General features: G+C 38.1%; 1 protein-coding gene across 4 annotated transcripts in view; it reads left to right on the forward strand.

Moving 5' to 3' along the window:
- LOC140241692 (inositol polyphosphate-5-phosphatase A-like) overlaps positions 1 to 20,712 on the forward strand; it is a 116,732-nt gene that overhangs the window by 56,550 nt on the left and 39,470 nt on the right. For all 4 annotated transcript variants that reach the window (XR_011902096.1, XR_011902097.1, XR_011902098.1 and 1 more), the window contains one exon: positions 20,039 to 20,102. Coding sequence is in view for 1 of the 4 variants with exons in the window: in XM_072321435.1 (XP_072177536.1) it covers positions 20,039 to 20,102 (64 nt within the window). In the remaining 3 variants the exon portion in view is untranslated. The remainder of the gene's footprint in view (positions 1 to 20,038; positions 20,103 to 20,712) is intronic.

The raw sequence follows: 20,712 nt of genomic DNA on the forward strand, positions 1-20,712 counted from the left end.
AAAAAAAAGTCGGATGTTTGCCTTGACTTTTGAAAATGAACAGCGGTAACAATCGGCTACGTAAGATGCTAAAATAAAGGTCAGAGGTTTGCGTTTAATTGTGGAAATGAATGACGGTAATATTCGACTCGGTATGATACTAAAATAAATGTCGGATGTTTGCTCATACGTTTGGAAATGAATAACGATAAGACTCAGCTCCGTATGATGCTAAAACTAATGTTAGATATTTGGTTTTGCGTTCGGAAATGAATAAGGATAACATTCGGCTCCGGAAGACGCTGAAATAAATGTCGAATTTTTGCTATGACGTTCGGAAATGACAAACAATAACATTCAACTCCGAACGATGGTTAAGTAAATGTCGGATGTTTCTTCCTTTCGAAAGTAAATAGCAATAGCATTCGGCTCCGGAAGATGCTAAAATAGATGTCAGATGATCGTTGTTATGTTCGGAAGAAAATAGCAGTAATATTCTGCTCCATCATGTCCATATGATGCTAAAATAACTGTATGATGTTTGCTTTTAAATTCGAAATAAATAACAGTAACATTCAGCTGCGTTTAATGGTAAAATCAATGTTTGATGTTTGCTTTGACGTTCGGAAAAGAATAACAATAATATTCAACTCCTGACAATGATGAAATAAATGCTGGATGTTTGCTTTTACGCTCGAAACTAAATTGCAATAACATTTAGCTCCGGAAGATGCTAAAATAAATGTTGAATGTTTGCTTTGATGTTCTGAAGTGAATAACAATAATATTCAACTCCGTACGCTGATAAAATAAATGCCGGATGTGTGCTTTTACGTTCGAAAGTAAATGTCAATAGCATTCAGCTCAGGAAGATGCTAAAATACATGTCGAATGATTGCTTTTACGTTTGGCATATTTGGAAGTGAACTGCAGTAACATTCTGCCCCATATGATGATAAAAAAATATTGGATATTTGCTACGGTACATTTTCGAAATAAATATCACTAACATTCAGCTATACGTTTCATGGTCCAAAATGTCTGATGTCTGCCTTGACGTTCAAAAATGAAAAACAGTAACATTCGGCTCCGTGCGATGATAAAATAATTGTCAGATGATTCATTTCACTTTCGGAAGTGGACAGCAGTAACATTCGGCTCCGTTCGATAATGAAATAAATGTCGGATGTTTGAAATGAATAACGGCAATATTCTGCTCCGTACGATGCAAAAATAAATAACAGATTGTTGCTTTATCATTTGGAAATGATTAATGGTATTAATCCGCTCAGTTAGATGCTACAACAAATAGCGGATGTTTGCTTTCACGTTTGGAAATGGATTAGGATAGTATTCAGCTCCGTAAGATTCTAAAATGAATGTCGGTAGTTTGCTTTTACATTTAAAAATGAATAACGGTAACTTTCGGCTTTTTACAATGCTAAAACAAATGTCGGATGCTAACAAATGTCAGCAAATCCTCCAATTTTCTCATTTCAAACGTAAGTTTTGACCTCCTCAATATATGGGCATCAACTTTTATAATAATCTCTACACCTATTTGTCAAATCTTTAAACACAGAGTAAGATGATTGAATTTTCTATTCATTTGTTTTAGACATGGGCATCTGTATCACTTCAATAATGCTTAATATTAATTTGTCTATATTTAGTAGGACCGATTTAGTTTTTCTGTTTTTCCTGATTTTTTTTTGTCACCAGATTTTACTTTCGACCACCTGAAAATAAAAATCAATGATATTGGTGGCCCGATAAAACTTAGTGCGGAGCCCTGTGTATTCTATTCTTCATTGTGATCGGCCTATACTTCCAGATTTTCATAATCGCATTGCTAAAAAAAAAAAAAGTTTCAGTGCTTGCGTTCTCGGGGAAGTAAACTTCGTGAAAGGCAAAAAAAAAAATAGTTTAAGAAAAGGCACTACGAGGGAGATTGATGTTTTGACAGTGGAGCGTGATTAATGGCAAAGATATAACTGTCAACGTAAGCAGGTGCGCCCCGACGGTTGGGAAATCTACGCGCACGGTATGACGTCTCGATCAAAAATCAAAACACAGTGGTTAAAGAAAAGCAAATGATGAGGCAGCGCGTAGTGCTATCGTAAAGCACTCCATTGGCACGGGTGCAATGTGCATACCATGTACGTGTGTTGGTAGGTGTTGGGGATTTTCCTTGTCAGCTGTGTATCGGGTATTTCTTCTTGGGCGCGCGATTGTTCTGGTCTCAGAATATTTACAATCGAGTGTGAAAACATTTGGACATGTCTTCGCTGTCCACGCGCGCTCAATCGGAGATGCTGAGTGATGTTTGCAATTTCGATTCGAGCAACATGCTGGGAAAAACAATAAGTTAATTAAGATCGGGACATTAGATTTCCCTTCGAGGTAACCGAACTTCGAGTTATCTTTTTCGAGCTACGCGAATTTTAATACACGGAAACTCCATAGGAACAATCGGGACTTTCATTTTGCCCCCGAGGTAAGTGATATTCGGCTTATCCGACGTCGAGGTATCCGAGTTTGACTGTACCACCAAATTAAAAATAACAACACAATCCCCTTGCACATAATGCAGTTACACACAAGTACACACACACACACACACACACACACACATCTAGACTTTGGTCCCTGTGCTACTACCTAGTACTTGGCAGCCCTTGATTTATGCACTAATACATGCATGCCAGGGCAGTGTATATTGCAAACAGGAAAAACAGTGAGGAGAGAAGAAAAGAAATGGAGAGAGAGAAAAGGAGAGAGAGGGGGAGAGAGAGGAACTAAACGGAGACAAGGGCCGAGTATGGGGAGCTGGGTATCATCGCCTGGCATAATAGCGGAAATATGGTTTGACGCAAATGTTGTCATGGAGACGACCCAAGGGAATCCTGGTATTCAAAGGGGCAGACTACAATTAAAAATGCTGACAAAAAGGCAGGGGCCGTTTGGCACCACCACCACTGTGAAAAGGGAATAAAATAACCCAGATACAGGAGATCATATACCAATGTCGTTTTATATCATCTTTGGCTCAGACAGCTAGACTTTCGATTTTGTTGCATTTCCTTGGCTTGGATATGAATGGTATGTCCCTGTTTTTCAGTCTGTTGCCCCAGATTACCATGCATTTGAATGGCCCTGAAAAGCACCTGGCAAATCACTACCTAATTGGGGGTGTAGGTATAGATAGAAAATGATGAAGTGATTTAAATTGGTATTTGCGAGGACAATTACGTGAAGTGTGTCATCCGATATATTCAGTGGTAATGGGGATGTAATACCCAATATTGTGATCTGAAAGGATAACTTACATGTTCGGGGGGGGGGGGGGGGGGAGAAGAGTAGATCAGAAATGTTTTGGGGATAACTCCTATTGAAATCAGATTACCAGATGAATTCAAGCTTGATTGAAATTTATAGACAAGGTGTTCACGTTGTTGGCCAAGTTGTATTAGATGTAAATGAATTAAACGGAATCTTGTCGAAAACACCTACACATTTCAGTTAACTGTTACTGTGTGTACATTGTAGAGGCATTCATGAATCCTTAGGCTGAAAACAAAATCCACATATCTTTTGCATGTTCTGATGGACATTTTCTGTGAATACAGGAATTGGTTTGATACAAAGTGGTATATTGAAAACTATTTCACTTTCGTTATCTTAGCAACTATTGCAATGTATCGCTACTGTTCGTTTTTTTTCCTATTATTGTTGTCTTCTCTGTACAATTGTATGCAATGTTTTTGTCACTTAAGAAAGTGAGATTTATGTTTGTGTATTGTGGAAAAAACGAATAGATATGAACTTGAACTTGAAACTTGAAACATAGCTGTATTCCAAGGGAAGTTGTCTATGACAGAATCTCCCCGCCCCTATAAATTGTCTCCGATGCTAAAATGAAACAAATACCATTCAACAACAATATTGTCTTTGGGGAAAACTCCTTGTTGGGTTTGTCGATGATTGTCGTCCGGAACTTTCTGGTAGTTTCTTCCTTTCAGAATGCATGTTTGGGAAGCTTCTGAAACTCAAGTAAAATATGTTTTCAAGACGTCGCCAATTCTTTTTTCCAAACATTAACTAGCCTTGGCAAGTTTCATGTATACCTACATGTACTTTGTTGTCCGTTGGTATGTTTTTGCAAGATCCTAGGGGTATGGAATGACTAAAAGTAAGATCTGAGTGAAATATAAAAATGACCCTTTGTAGGAAAAAAAAAGAAATCAAAGTGGCATATTTGTATTCATATCAAATGGTGATCTCTAGAGATACAAGCCTTTAGTCACCTCTAATAAAGATGTTTTGTCCATTCAATGAGAATTAAAATTATCTCAAAGAAAAAACTTTTTTTTTCTCGATGCCAGGCCAGATGTCAATGTCATGAGAAGTTTTGTAGCTGCACGTCTCTTTTCTTCATTTTTTGCTGCCAAGTTCAAATGTGCAAAGTGGATTGAGGTTTGTGGAAATTGAGTGGTCAAAAAGTAGATACTGTTGGCAAGGGGTGTGCTTGTCTGATGTCATCTCTCGTTGGAATCAAATTGGAAATCCAGTCCAAAAATATGCTAGTCTGATAAAAAAAGAGTAAAATATTACAAGCTCAGCGGCATGATTTTGATCGAAATCGGATGAAAAATAAGCAAGTTATGACATTTTTAAGTTACACCATTTTTTTGGGAAACAGTTTTTGAACGGTCAATATTAATATACAAATGGCAAAGTAAGCATGTCATTGCCTCACAACTTGCCATATAGTTTGTACATAAAATTTTGAAATTTCCAGTCTTTCATTCAAACGCAATTATGCCGAGGCTCAACTGATCACTATCCTAAAGTTATTCAATCAGAAATAGCATCATGTTTCAGACTTCAACATAGAAACATTGAATTTTCATCATTTTTTTTTGTACACCATCAATGGAAAATTGTGAGGTTATGACATGGTTAGCTCACTCATTTGCATATTCATATCCACTGTACAAGAACCGTTTTGCAGAAATTAGCAATACTTCAAAATGTCATAACTTCCGTATTCTTTATCCAATTTCAGTCAAATTTTTACCATTGAACTTGTAAGATTTTAGTTTTTTTATTTATCAAATTAACTTATATTTGGACTGGATTTCCCCTTTAAAGAGGAGCTGGAAAGGGGTTGAATGCAGCGCTGAGTCTCTACTCCAAACATGAAGGTGATTCATTTGATATGCAACTTATACCCCATTCATGCTTTTAATAGCAAATTTCACCTGAGATTTTCTGAGAACTCACAGGCGATGCTGTAGCATGAAAGGCATGGTGGGTAGACTCTCGGGTAAAATGCCATGTGACTATTCAGAAATCTCACCCTCGAACTGTCTCCGGTAAACTTTCGGGTGTCCCAGTGAAATTCCCAGGCGACGCTGTAGCATGATAGGCATTGTGGATAAACTCTTTATGGTAAAAAGCTACATCTTGCCGGCCATTTCGCGCATGCGCCATAACGTGTACTTGCACTGCAGAAGAGCAGGTAAGACTGAATATAAGAGGGAGCTACCTTATTCGCTAGTTTGAACAAATTTTCTTGCTTGCGTTTCCCGTTTAATTTCCTGTTGAATCTACCAGATGACCACCTGAGTGACTGGTGAAAAAGGGGTATAATTTGAAATTCATGAGTAAGTCTTGCATCAAAGAATGTGGTCAAGTGCACTACCCATAAAACAATTTTCCTGACCGATGCAGGTTAATGAAGGAAATGTATATGATGTCATCATTTTTGGGAAAGAAAACAAAATCTACCCAAAAATCTATCAAGCTGCCATTATATGGGTAGTATAGTAGTTTTAGTAATTAAGGAGATCTGCCTCTAGTATCTAAATGTATGGCCATGTCTTTGAATAGGAAGTGGCACTGTGTGTATTGTGCTGCGGTATCAGCGGTAATCAGAGATTAAAGTTATGAATGCAATGATAGCTTTTGCTTTCACTTTCGCTGATAACTCCATTGTATTGCATTGTAGCTGGATTGAACTCTTGTTGCGACGCGATGAAAAACTCTTAAAACTGAAATGGTGTTGTAGCTGGAAGCATCTCTCAAAATAGGCCCATACACCAAAACATAATTAGGATTTTATGATGCTAGCCTGGACTTGACAGAGATGTAATGTATTGAAGTGTTTTTTTTTTTTTTTAATGGTATCACATATAGTGAACTGAGCCCTGATTTTATGTGTGTATTGCAAGCAACCCTTGAGAAGGATTAGAACGTCATTATATTTGCCCAAGGTTCATAAATACCCATGGTATTGAGTGCCATTAACCATTTAAAGTGCATCAGCCTTTTTGAGAGCGAAAACTCTGTGGAAAAAGGAGATTGGCTGTCAGTTTCTTGTCGTTCACAAAGAGGCAGTGTAAAAGGGAATCCATTTGCCGGAGAGTACGGTGTACTGTGTGTGTGTGTAAGCTGCAGCGTCTTTTAATAGTGCTCAAGCACATACATCATATAAATGGATTTAAGATTCATGAAGTGCACTAGTGTACAAGATGTGTTGAAATTACATTAAATAAGAAGTGTGCAGTCCACGAAGGAAGCCAATCATTATATAGGGGAGACAACATGTAGGCCTAATCACCATTTAAGTGATTGCGATACAATGTTTACTTTTAGGAAAAGAAGATGAATACTTCACACAGAAAATGTCAGTTTGCATTTAAATGCTTGTTGAAAAAACAACAACAGCATATATATACAGAAACACAAAATCAGATTTGATTTGAATTTTGATGAAGTATCATGCTAAACTGATGTTAATAGAATTTGATTTACAACATAGCTGTATATTGTTGTAATGCACTTTTAAGCATTTTACCACAACTGGTAAAGCACAGATTAGCAGACTCCCACTGAAGGAAGCAGTGCGTGGCGGTGAAAATTGTTGTACGTTCTGAAGTCAAGGTTAGTGTTTATTGCGGTCTGCTCCAATGTTTGTCTGACGCTGGTTTTTATGATGACGTCCACGACCAATGTTTACACTAGGAGGGCATTGCAGGGTATAATAGTGCTGTCCCTCAATCTCCCAATAGGAAAATTCATGGGGACTTTACATACCTGGCATTTGTGTGTGTGTGTGGGGGGGGGGGGGGTGGGGTGGAGGGGTGAATATGGCTAAAGAGGGTGGAGCTGATAGACTATTGCGAATGTGACTTGGACTTTTCATAGATTAAAGGGATAATACAGTATTGGTGGAAATGAGAATTGGGCTTTTAAGTTTTTGCAAGATACCAAGAAAACACTTATGAAATAGTACAGAGCATACCATTTTAAGAGGAATTGAAAGTTTATTTGATGAAAATCGGGTTTGGAATGACTGAAACATCCAAAAACAAAGTAAAACAGAGCGATCATAATAAAGTGTGGGTCCCACACTTTATTAGAATCGCTCTGTTTTGAATATCTCAGCCATTTCAAAACCAATTTTCATCAAATAAACGTTGAATTCCTCATGGAATCACATGCTCTTTCATATTTCATGAGAGGTTTCTCATTATCTCACCAAAAAAATGTTAGAAACCTGAAATTAGGTCTCAACCAAAACTATACGATCCCTTTAAGAAGCTGAAACGTAGTTTTGAGAAGGGCTCAAAATTCATCTTCTGCCATTTGGAATGTACTTGCAATTTAAATATAGTTATATCGAAAGGGTCTACCAAGAAACTTGTCTGGCTGATGTGATTTGCCAGGATAATAAGTTGTTTGGGATTATTTTGAGATCAAAAGTGTGAAATGATAAAAGTCCATATACCCCATTTTTATTAATGAAACGCCCTTTCCCATTCAGTAGTGGATAGGTAGAACGTCGTTACTTGTATGCGATGATTAAAATGTGCCTTTCGTAGTAGCAGTAATATTGAATCACGTGCATGTAGCAAGCTATGAATACAATTCCCTCTCCTGCAATGGAGACTGCTATGGCCCGATATACGTATCGTAATTGATTAAAAGTATTACAAAATATCACACAGCAACCACAATCAATAATGCCCCGAGATTGCAATATGTCTGGCATACCCATTTTGATAATACTTCACATTTTCATTGTTACCCAAATGAATTGTCACACATTTCTTATGCATACACTGTACGTCTCCATTCGTGAGCAAAAATCGACAGTTTCTGCAGTCATATGGAAATTGTGATGCCATTCCATTTAAAAGTTGACTGCAATAATGAGAAAGAGTATAAGAAGGAAAGCAGTCGGTATGGTGGAAGTTGCATCCATATTTTACTTCAAGAAGAAAAGTCAGGAAGTTTCACAAGATCCAATGAAACACTGATATTTGTGCGAACCACATATCCAATTAAAGGTGCATAGTCCCGGTAGTGTAGAGGGCGCTGTTGATGATACTGCCAATCACTGTTAGCATTGATACGAAGATTACCGAAGTTGAGCTGTCATCAAGAGTAAAGCGCGTAGGTGTTGCTAAGTAACGTTTCCTTTGTTGTCTTCTCTGCGCATCATGCAGTCTGTAGTAATGCCAGGCTGCGTGCATTATATGTGCTTCTTACTATGACATCACAGAATAAGTTTGCTAAAGCTGTCATCCCCCTCAGCCGAATCATGAGCCGAACTGTGATTGGACCACTGACTACAGTGGATCAGACTTCTTCGCACTTGGGGAAGTGGGCCACAGCGTAAGTGCTAAAGAGGAGTCGATAGCGTAGGTCTCTATAGGAAACTTGCCCCGCGTACGCATTTGACTAAACCACCGGGACCATGCACCTTTAAGAGATGGATTGATATTGACACCTTATAACTCTCCTCTAGGTTTATACATAAAGATATTGAAAAAAAAAACACTTGTTTTTGGTAGATAATTTAGCAACTTAAACCCCTTTTTCTAAGTTTTCTGCAATTCACACAAGACATAAAATATAACATGTTGAGCTCAGTGTAAAGTTGTGCAAAATTGTTCAACAGTAGTAGAAAGTGCACTGCCATGTAACAGTACATTATGGGCCCAAGAATCAGAGAAAAGGCTTGCAGATTGAGCTAATTCTCCAGTTTTCAAGTGATTCAAACAAAATTTGGCACACGTGTTTAAAGATAATAAAAAGTTTTGGTACCTCAAAAGTTTCCCTGAATTTCCGTGTTTCAGGTTAAAGTACCTTTCAAATAACTAACACTGTGAGACTTACTCGCCCCAAAGTGCTCTCATTTCTTAGTAATCATGCAATTAACTGCGACCAGCAGCCCCATACGCATAGCAATTAGCAGCCCCATACGCATAGCGTAATGGGGCTTCGCATTGTAGCATTCAGGATCATGACAGATTTAGTATCGCGGGTAAATATCAACTTAAAATCCAAAAATTCTTCAATTTGAAGACTTACCAATTTAGTTGAAGTCTTGAAAACAGGCTTCGGGCAACGTTTGGTTCCGCCAATAGTCCCTTTCTGTTCGAATTGATGACTGAATGTGACTCTGTCGAGAGGACCTTGGGAGAGCTACATACACTGATTACTACGGCCAGCGCATACGCACACATCACATGCGAACAAATTTCAAATCCACGAACGGATAAGATGTTTGTGTGCGCATGCGCTGGCCGTCAATTCAGTGTAGCTCTCCCAAGGTCCTCTCGACCGAGTCACATTCAGTCATCAATTCGAACAGAAAGGGACTATTGGCAGAACCAGACGTTGCCCGAAGCCTGTTTTCAAGACTTCAACTTAATTGGTAAGTCTTCAAATTGAAGATTTTTTTGGATTTAAGTTGATATTTACCCGCGATACTAAATCTGTCATGATCCTGTAAGCTACAATGCGAAGCCCCATTTAGCTATGCGTAGGGGCTGCTGGTCGCAGTTAGCTACTCAGTAAGCGTATGGGGCTGCACGCTGCTGGTCGCAGTTATCATGCAATAATGGTTTCGTACAATACGTGTACTACCTCGCCGCCGTACGGCGGCGGCTCTGGTACGAAACCATTATTGCATGATTACTAAGACATGAGAGCACTTTGGGGCGAATAAGTCTCACAGTGTTAGTTATATGAAAGGTACTTTAACCTGAAACACAAACTAAGACAAGGAAATTCAGGGAAACTTTTGAGCTAATACCAAAACTTTATATTATCTTTAAGTTACTGTAAGATTGGGCACGACACGTTTGCAACAGTAACGGAAAGTCTGTTGTCATGGTAACACCACATTTAATCCCTCAAAACCAGGTAAAAGGCTTGCAGTTTAAACTACTTGTCAAGTTTTTCAGTGATTCACAACAAAATTGAAACACATGAAGAACAAAGTTATGCGAGATACATCCTAAGAATACTGGAAACTGTATTACCATGGTCAAAGGACGTTCAGCCCCAAATGTGGAAAAAGCCTTGCTGATGAAACTTCATCTCCAGTTTTTAAAGCGATTCTGAAGAAATTTGGTTTACATAGTGACAGTGATATCAATTCTGCAATACAGACTATTGATTGTAGCGGAAGTATGTTACCATGGTAACAGTGCATTATGACTATCTCCCAATCAAGGAAAGCCTTGCACATGGAACTCCAGCTTTTAAGCAATTCAAATCAAATTTAGTACACTTATTGAAGTTGATGCAAAGAATGTGCGGGACAAATTTGTACAAATAAAAGAAGTATGCTGCCATGGTTACAGTGCATTATAATCCCTTGGATATTGAGATTCTTCTCCATTTTTTTTTTCTAATTGTCAGTGATTTAGAAGAAATTTAGCACACGTTGTGATTGTGATTGTGATTGTGATGTATACTGTAGTTGTGCAAGACATATTTTTCAAAAGGGTAATCAAAAGTGTGTTCTAAAGGTGTGGATATTAATAACCTTTGAAGTGATATCTTTAGTTGGTTTTTGTTTGCCCTCCTACAAGTATAATCACCAATCATGTACTATGATAATCACAGTCCATGTCGCTGATTTTAGGCACATGACCTTCAAACCTGAAGAATTGCTCATATTTTTAGCAATCAAATTCCATCACATTCTGACAGCAGAAGTGAGGTCAGCTGTTTTGAGTGACTGATATTAACCTGCTCGCCCCGTTTTCCTCCCTTGATATGGATGGCTAGTACAGCAGCTTTCCATCATGGTGCAGACCAAATGTGACCTGTGGCAGTATTTTGTAGCACATTGTATTGTCATCGCTTCATCATCATCATTCGCGTCAGTTCATACAATGTCAGACATTCAAAACGGGAGAAGGGAAAACGTCAGAAAAAGGGGTGCTTTTCGTTATTTCGAAGGTTCGATATTCCGAAGGTTCGTTATTCCGAAGGTTCGTTAATCCAAAACACACAAATTCCCTATACCTAGAGGTTCGTTAATCCGAAAATGAAAAAGGGTTCGTTAATCCGAAGTTTTGTTATTCCAAAGATTTGTTCATCCGAAAATGAAATTCGGAAAAACGAACCTTCGGAATAACGAGCTGTAACCGGAAAAAGATACCCTTTGAACAAACTGCAGATACGTGTAGTGTGGTTATTTTTTGACTCGGTGTTCAGCAAATAGGGCATGGGTTTTGTGTACATTGGAAGGGAAGAAATTGTTTCTGAACGCTTGGTGCCACATGGTCTATTATCTCTGCAAGAAATCATCCTGAATTTATTTATTTTTGCAATGATTTTGTGTCAGCAACCTTGCATACTATCCACCTTTATTTTTGGTTTTGTGAAATAGATTTAGGTACAGCTGTAGATCAGTATAGTAACACAACACTATGATTTCATGTTTACTTTGCCTTCAATACTTATGTGGGTGCTAATTTGGGTAACACATTCAAACAGCATGAATGTAAGTGTTACAAAATTCATATGTCATATGTTTGTCTGATAATCAAGGCCACTCCCTGCAATAGTAGGACAATTAAAACAAAAATTAAGTTTGTATTAAGAGCAAGATTGGCATGGGGAAAGAGGATCACACTTGGCATACTGGGAAGTCTCACTTGTATTCTATGGCAATGAAGAAGTGCATGATCTGAAGAACTACCTGGCATCTCACCTACTGTGTACAATGTATGTCATCTTTGTTCATTATCTACTGTAGTTAATTCATGGGGTGTGTTTGGGCTCAACAAAAGTAGTAAGCCGTACCGTGCCATGCTGCACTGTGTCGTGTCCTGATCTTGCGCTGTGCTTTTGACATACTTGCAGCGAGTGCTAGCGTCTTGGGCTGCGGTTTGAATGTGCCTTCCCAGGTACCATTTTAGCAGGCTTTGCACTCATGGGGCACAGCCCTGACAGCCCTGACGGAGTGGTTTAAATGATTTACGTAGTTATTTTGAGTGACTATGACGTGATGTTACCCTAACTCTGTGATTAAATGCTTAGGAAGTGTTGGCTAAGGTTGCATCATACCTCTTTGTTGACGGCAAGCCTGCCTTGTGGAGGGCTCCCTATATACACAGCTGTTATAGTTTTCTTAGAAATGCAGCACAAAAGAGGTACAATATCATACCTCTTAGCAATATACCTCTCGGGTTACTCTTACAGATAGACTGCCTAGACCAGGGGGACTTTGTAATTTCTCCAGCCGCTTCATACTGTGTACATAGTAAAATTTCATGGTATTTTCATTTTCACAAATTTTGCGAGTTGACTTACATATAAAAAAAAAAAAAAATAAACAACTTGTGAAATTATTACCTGTCATCACACAATTCACTGTGTATCATCTCCAAGCTTCGAAATCACTCACTTTTTGTCCTTAAAAGGGATGATGCTTGTTTCTCATTTTGTGACTTTGGTTCTTGATCGCGAATTCAACCACTAGCGGAATTGGCTTACCAATCCAAGTTTGCAAAATATTATACTCATAAAACATATGCCGTATACAGTAGTCAAGGCGACGTGCCGTGTAGGAATAACCTACCAATCTGGGCAAATATTGAAGTGGTGCCATTTTTCTTGATTTCCTCTCCTGTTGCAACATATGGCACACTTATAGGTCCCCTGTGGAACAGAATCTTACACTTTAGAGAATATCAGTAGGCGCAGTCAGACTGGCAAAAGATCAAGAAGTTTATTTAAAGATCGCTGAGTTTTAGTTTCTAGTGGTCACACTGGCAAAAGATTGAGAAGTTTGTTGGGGATGGGGAAATATCTCTAGTTTGAGTGGGAAGTTTTACGAGAAGTTTGCGGTCACACTTGCAAAACCTCAAGATCTTAAAGATCGCGATCTGAAACTTCTCGAACTTTTGCCACTCTGACCGTGCCTAATATGTCATTTTGAGTTGCCATTAACCTGTGATGTCTTGTTTGAAACTTCCCACAGTACAGTACCGGTACAAAAGAGGACCCATGAATTGTTACTCTAGACAGAAAACATGAAGGGACATTTTTTTTGTTTGTTTCCCCATGAACCGCTGTAGCCTGTGAGACAGACACAGTTAAGATCAATGTATGCCCTTGAGCCTTACTTGGACACATCTGCTGGTATGAATCGGAGTAGCGTCCTGTAGACGTGGAAGTCTGAAATTACACAATCACTTTATATTCGTTCTCCCGGTCACATTTCATTTTATGAAGTTAAGGAAGACCAAAAATCTCAATGAAAAAAGAAATTCAGTATTTTTTTTCACAGATAGACTTCAGAAGAAAAAAAAGTGTGTTTTTTGTTTTCTGAAAGTGGCACTTCATTATCTGCCAAGAAGAAGAAAGAATATTTCATACATGACGAACTATCTCTGTTTATTGTGAAATATGATTAAAAAGGAAGGGGAATTTTGTGATTTGTTTAGTGATTTGTTTCTGCTACGTGTACATGCAGCCCTTTCTTCGGGGACTTGATGAAATAATTTCCAGCGTATAGTATTTGAGCATTTCTGTCAAAGCCTGAAGAAGCATTGTTCATTATTCCTTTGACGTCACATTTCTGTCGGCCTCTCAACAAAAGTTCAAATTTGCTAATTATAGTACTCAGACGTCACGGAGCTGTCTAATGTCAATTGTGACTACAAACTTGTGTTTGTTCTTCTCCATGGTGCTCGAAATTTTCCCCCGCAGTTTTAAGTTTCGCAGAGCACCATCAGCTGATCTTCAGACAAGGTCATTGTAAAATACGAGAACTTGAAGCAGGATTAGTTTTAAGGGATCAAATGTCACTTCGTGTTGTGCTTGTTGAATAAGCATACAGTGGTGTACATGCTTCGTCAACTGATTCTGTGGAATAAGACTGCAAGGTTAAGTTATTTTTATTTTCTGTAAAATGTTCAAAATCAAACCACAAGGACACTATTTTACCTGATAATTGGAATCAAAATGCTTATAAATCTATCCGCTTTTGATTAAATGAAATATTTCTATTTCACGAAATTGGATAGTTTCATTTTTATTCATGCTCAAATCTTAGAATGCGATAGCGCTTTTCTTGTTCTCAGCTGATGGTATGTTGGTCAATTTTATGTCGACAGGAAATGAACTGGAAGGAAAATGTCACCATAATTTCTCAAACTTTTCACTGCAAACAGAGACACCTCAGTCATAGCCCTGAGTAAATTGTGCAATGCATCATATTTGCTTGGATGCTGTTTTTCTCATGCTTAAAATTCAAGTGACAAGAAGCTGATAGGAATTGGCAAGGAAACTTGGACCGGTTACACACGAGAGAAAATTCCGTAACTTGAATCATCATTGTAATGATGATTGCAATTCGTCTTTAGAATTACAGACCTTACACACGCTCGCTCGAAAACTGTGATTAGAATTCGAATTCTAGAGCGAAGGCGTTACGTAATCCTTGGTGACTTGTCAATCAAAACAACGAGGTTCTATAGCGCTTATTATCTACGGAAGTGCTTGAAAGGTCATGTAAGCTCCGCCCCTCAAAAGATGTTTTTGGAGGTCAAGTATTACACACGCAAATTTCGCACCGTAATTTGAGTGAAACTTCACTGGAATTCACCTCCGGACTAGAATTTGAATTTGTGATTGTGATTAGCATTCGTTATTCTAATTTGCTTCCACACGTGCTAAAAATTCGTCATTAGAATCATTTTTCACTGGAATCATCATTCAAATGACGAATTTTTGACCGTGTGTAACCGCTCCATGTGACATCCACAAACTTTTGAAGGTGATGACAGGCCAGCCACTGTACAGATGAGTCCAGTGCCAGTATGAAATAAGGAGTGATGTCAAGGAAAAGTTGATTTATTGCTGGTTTTTGCGTGAGGCAGGGTACCTTCCACTTACACAAAACCTGCCATTAGGGAGCTCTTGATTTGGTGGTCAGCAGTTTTATGGGAAGACAGAAGTTGATAAGATCAGACATGCAATATGATGAGCTGGTGGAATTGGGCATGATGTGTACTCATTGCACATGGAAGGGATAACTATATCATAAAGGAGAAAGTGTGTTATAAAGTAGAAATAGAATGAGAGTATCTATAGGCACACCTCAAACAGTGCAGATGTGAGTATATCTTGTATCGAGGAGGGATCCATAAAAAGTGTGGAGAAAAGATGGTTTATGGTGAGGGTGAGGACTTTCCAAAGTAGATTCCTCTTCAGAAGATGTAACCTGGATGATTTGGGGTAGCCTATTCTAGAGGAATGGGCCAGTGTGTGCGAAGGCTTTTTTCATACTTCCAAGCACTGTAAAACCAGAATTGTGCATTCATGAAACTTTCACGAATTTTGCAAGGAGCCAGGATTCGCGAAAGTAAAATGCTTGTGAAAGTGTCTACACGTTGCAATGACTGTCAGTGGTATATTGAAGGACAAGGAATAGTCCGTTGATGCTGGACTTGAAATTCATATCATGAAATTTTCTCTAGCAATGTTGTAGTTTCAAAAAAAAACAAAAAAACTCTGAGGTGCATGATTCCATGTGCACCCACCATCTTATGATGTTTTCTTTAATAAATGAAAATGAAGCTTCAAGTAAAAGTATAATGTTCAATATAAATGTTATGCATGTAAATGCTCATACCAAATGAAAATCTGTTAGTGACTATAATTTTCACTCTCAATTATTCATACACACTCATGTTAGAATAAACCATATATGCCTACACCCGATAGTAAAATGGTCTATCAGCATGGGGATTTTCATTTTGCGTATCTCAACATTAACAAAAATGTTTCTTTTTAATTCACTCGTGTGGACATCACTATTCTGTATTATGTACATTGTATATAGCTCATTTAGCAAAGTTCCATATATTTTTTAAATGAAACTTCCACAATGTTTAACAGTGTCTTCAGTTGGGGATATTGATTGTGGGCCTCACACAAAGGGGCTCACAGCTGACATCTGACGAGCTATGTTATCTTGCGACACCGCTTTTTGAGTTCATACCACCCGAATGAGCGGCAGCTGTCACAATGCTCTGGAGATGAGAAAATGTCTGGTGCTTTTTGAGCAAAACTGCAATGATTCAGCAGATGTGACATTTTGCATTTTGAGATTGGAGTGGAGTTAGCCTCAGTCAAAGGCTGTCATGCTGTATTAATTGCAAGAAAAGCAAGCAGAGGGAGTGTCATCAAATGAGGCACTGTCAAGCCATCAGCGAGAGACAGGAGCCGGCAAGAGGACCCTTAAAGAATCCATCCAAATTTCTGTAGCGATGTCTTTAACTCTCAAAGTTTTGTTTACATACCAATATTTGGTCTGTTAGCATTGTGATGTATTTTTATTAGATAGTTAGATAGTGACAGCATCATTCTCAAAAACATTTGAATGTTTGAGTGGTTTTTTTTAATGCATTGCAACTTTATCACTTAACTCAGTCATGGAAGTTTGACAACTGTTTGCTGAAATTGAGCCACAACTATGTTATACAGTGTCTTTCGAAAGTTTTCTGCTGGCTCACGAATAATATAACATTTGCAAATCAGCAAAAAGGCCCCTGCGCAGACGTGCTCGCCTTCAGCACGTGATTGTCGGTGCGATGAGCCTTTGAAAGAGGCTAAACTGGAATGAGAAATCCTATCATTTGTTTGCCGGCGTGTTTATGCCACAGTGTCGTGCGGAAATGTGCGTTTGCCGTCGTCGAGAGCAAGAAGCTGTGGATTAGAGAGTTGCCGTGGTGACGTCAGGGAGACGTCCCTTCTGTTTACTCCGTAGAACGAATTCTCCAAGGGCAGAGAGGAATGTACATATATCATGCCATTAGGGAAATGATAGGCCCTTCCATGTCTTTTTTTTTTTGTCTTTTATTCGACATTTTCTAGGCTCATATTTTAGCCTTACATTCATAGGGTTTGAAAGCTCCCCAAGATCCCTCCTCCGCGCCTCTCCCCATCGCTTTCTCGCACTGATTGAAAACTGAAAATGGAGGGAGAATTATTACATTATGCCGTGAATAATGCAAACATAGAGTTTGCAATATTGATATGAATACTAATTCTTTCTGGCATTCCTCTATATTTAATCACCTTTAAGTGCATGCTTTGAAATAGTGCAAACTTCCTCTATCTTTCTGGTTCATTTTCCTATGTGAGCTATTGAAAAAAAAAAAGTTGCCCTGTGTATTCAAACAGATTAAAAAAAAAAAAAAAATGATATGCTGCAGAAAAGTCCTTATCCCAGCACTGAATATCCAGGAACACTGCAGTGTCTACAAATGTATTGAGTTTGTGATGAAGTACATACATCTAGGCAGTGTACCTCAGTACGTATATAATCACACAAATTGCCACAGAATAAATGTATGGAGATAATCGCAAATGTCTTGTGGTGTCAGTTTTACCAGGTATGTGCTTCCGTGTACATTTCTCGGTGAATAGCGGGGAAATAGCACCTCCGATTTCTTGTCATCAAACCTGCTTTGCATTATCATCGAGTAGACAGGTAGAATGCTTTGTGCTATTCTGGGCCTCTCATTGTTACAATGCACTTTTAGGTCGACTGGTAAAGGGGTTACTCGTGCATGAATGATCTAACCTAATCCTTAAAGGGAACATTGGTGGATGCGTTAAGAAAAAGAGTATTTATCCTGCCTATTGAATTATTTCCTGTATTTGATCATCGTAGTAGAATGCAGTTTGATTTGTAAAGTGACTGCATATTGTTCACTATAGTAACTTTATGCAGAACAATACCTGTAAATTGGCATAATTTTTGTAAGGATTTTGTCCCAGAATGAAGTATTAGATTTCTTCCAGTCACCGAATATGTCTTTTTTTTTCTCTGTTTCAGTGTAGCATTATTCTATTTGTCTATTTCTCATCAGAACTAAAGGAACTTATAAGACGTTAGGAGTAAATTTGGTTTTGTGTGCTTAATAAACATGTTCTACTTACAATTCTCAAGTGCTCATAAATATGGTTATAAAAAATGTCTCCATAAAACAAAGTTAAAATTTACGTCCCAAAATTATCATCTACATATCTGTATAGATATTGTACCAGTTTGCTGTAACAAAATTTGATATAATGAAAAAAAAACAACAAAACCCCCCCCCCCCCAAAACTGCTGGTCCCAAGGACTTCATTATATGTTAATGGGAATTGCCTTCAGGTATCATGGGTGTATGCAAGGGGGGAGGGTCGTACGACCCCCCCAAATTTTCAAAAGGTCCACTTTTTGTAAAAGACATTTTTGTTTTTTGAGGGCTTTTTACTCTATATAGGCCCACAACAGGGAAAAAAAGTGACCGGTGTTCCAGCAAATTGTCAAAAACCTCGTATATTTTGTAACTTAGTTTTAATATGCCATAATTTACCATATTTCTAAGCCGCACTGCCATGCCGAAAAAGTCACTTTTGTATGCACCAAATGGCCCCATTTTAAGATATAAAATTCAAAAACTCCCTACCGTGACACCCCCCTCCCACACCCTCGCAAAGGTAAAGGTCCAAAAGTTTTGATTACGACCCCCCCAGAAAAAATCCTGGATACACCCCTGGGTATTCATGTTGCATTATGATATTACCAAAATTATGCCTTCTTATCAGGTATTTAACAGTTCAATCACAGGAGAAATCACTCTTTGATGATTGCACTCTTTGAGAACAGAACTCATTCTGAAATATTAAAAAAAAAAAAAAATCATTACCCTACATAGTGTCAAATCTAGTTTAGTTCTGTGCCTCCTGACATGTGACATAATGATGTTTTTCTTATCATGGAGTGGTTTGTCATTGAATGGACCATGATATATAGACATACCCTATGACTTCAACGCTATTTATTGTATTGAAGTCTATGCATTTGTATATTATATTGAGAGACGGGTGATTTTTAAATGTTTGGGAGCTTTATCACTACAATGCTACCAGTTCATGCAGTTATTTGTGGTTTTGTTTTTAACCATTTGAGGCACATTTTACAAATGGCAACATTTCATGTATGAGCAAACCTCATGATTTGTAGCTCCATGGTATTAGTGACTTTTATGTAAGGAGGTGTTTAAAGTGTCGATATACAGTATTGTGTTAAAGGACAAGTTCACCTTCATTAACATAAGGATTGAGAGAATGTAGCAATATTAGTAGAACACATCATTGAAAGTTTGAGGAAAATCGGACCATCCGTTCAAAAGTTATGAATTTTTGAAGTTTTTGTGCAGTCACCGCTGGATGAGAAGACTACTGCAGTGTATGATGTCACATGCATACAACAATATAAGGAAAATAAAAAGAGAATTTCACAAAATTTCATCTTTTGAAAAAAGTACACATTCCCTTGACTCCTTACTGACATATGTCATGGGTAATATTATTCCCATTGCCTTTAGAAAGAGGCAAGTCAAGTGCTCTTTTATTATGCGAAAAAAGCGAAAATATGTTGAATTTTCTTTACATTTTCTTTATACTGTTGTACTCATATGACATCACGAGCTTTAGTAGTCTCCTCATCCAGCGGTTCCAACACAAAAATTTTAAAAATTCGTAACTTTTGCATCGATTGTCCAATTTTCCTCAAACTTTCACTCATGTGTTCTACTAATATTGCTGCATTCTCTCAATCCTTATGTTTATGAAGGTGAACTTGTCCTTTAAGTACTATCTAAAAGTGTTATGCAGTGGTGTGTCTTTGATGAAGATTGATCATCAGCTGTCTTTTCCTATAATCTTCTCCACTTTGCAGGCATTAGGAAATTTCTACTTTGTTCACAAGAAACTGAAGGACATTCAGCTTTATGACTTCAAAGGTGAGTTGTTATTTTTTTTTAACATTAAAAAAAAAATGTTCTGTATTGTGTATCACCCCTTGTTCTGTCCAGTGAGCTGGACTCAAGATTTTCATATGACATTGCTGAACATCTCCTTGTGTTGCAGAACAAACAAATGGGTTACAACCAAAGCTCTTTCATGTAAATGAATTCTTTTCAGCGTAGTTTTGTCATTACTTGTTGTTTTGTTTTTTAAATTTGTTCTAATGTATGCATCTTGTATGTACTTGACAATTTCGTCTTGTATGAGATTAAGATCTTGAGTCAACAGACTGGTATGACATATTATACAGGGGTTTAAAGCCACAGATTGAGTGAGAAATTTAATAGAATTTGACAGCCCCGTTTGGCGTTCATTATAGTTACGTTCAAACGACAAGCCTTAACCTCGAGGTTAGAGCTTGTAGTTAGGGACCGTGAAGACGCACTTGTAGTTAGCTGCTAACCTCGAGGTTTGCTCGATGTTAAGAGCCACGAGAAATCTTATGGTTAGCGCTCTAACCACGAGCCGCGGGGGGTCCCCACTCGTAGTTAAGCACCGTGTGGACACAAAAATCAACGCACTCAAAGGGGCAGGAATTTGACCTCG

This window comes from Diadema setosum, chromosome 18 (genome assembly GCF_964275005.1).
Source record: "Diadema setosum chromosome 18, eeDiaSeto1, whole genome shotgun sequence".
Lineage (NCBI taxonomy): Eukaryota > Metazoa > Echinodermata > Echinoidea > Diadematoida > Diadematidae > Diadema > Diadema setosum.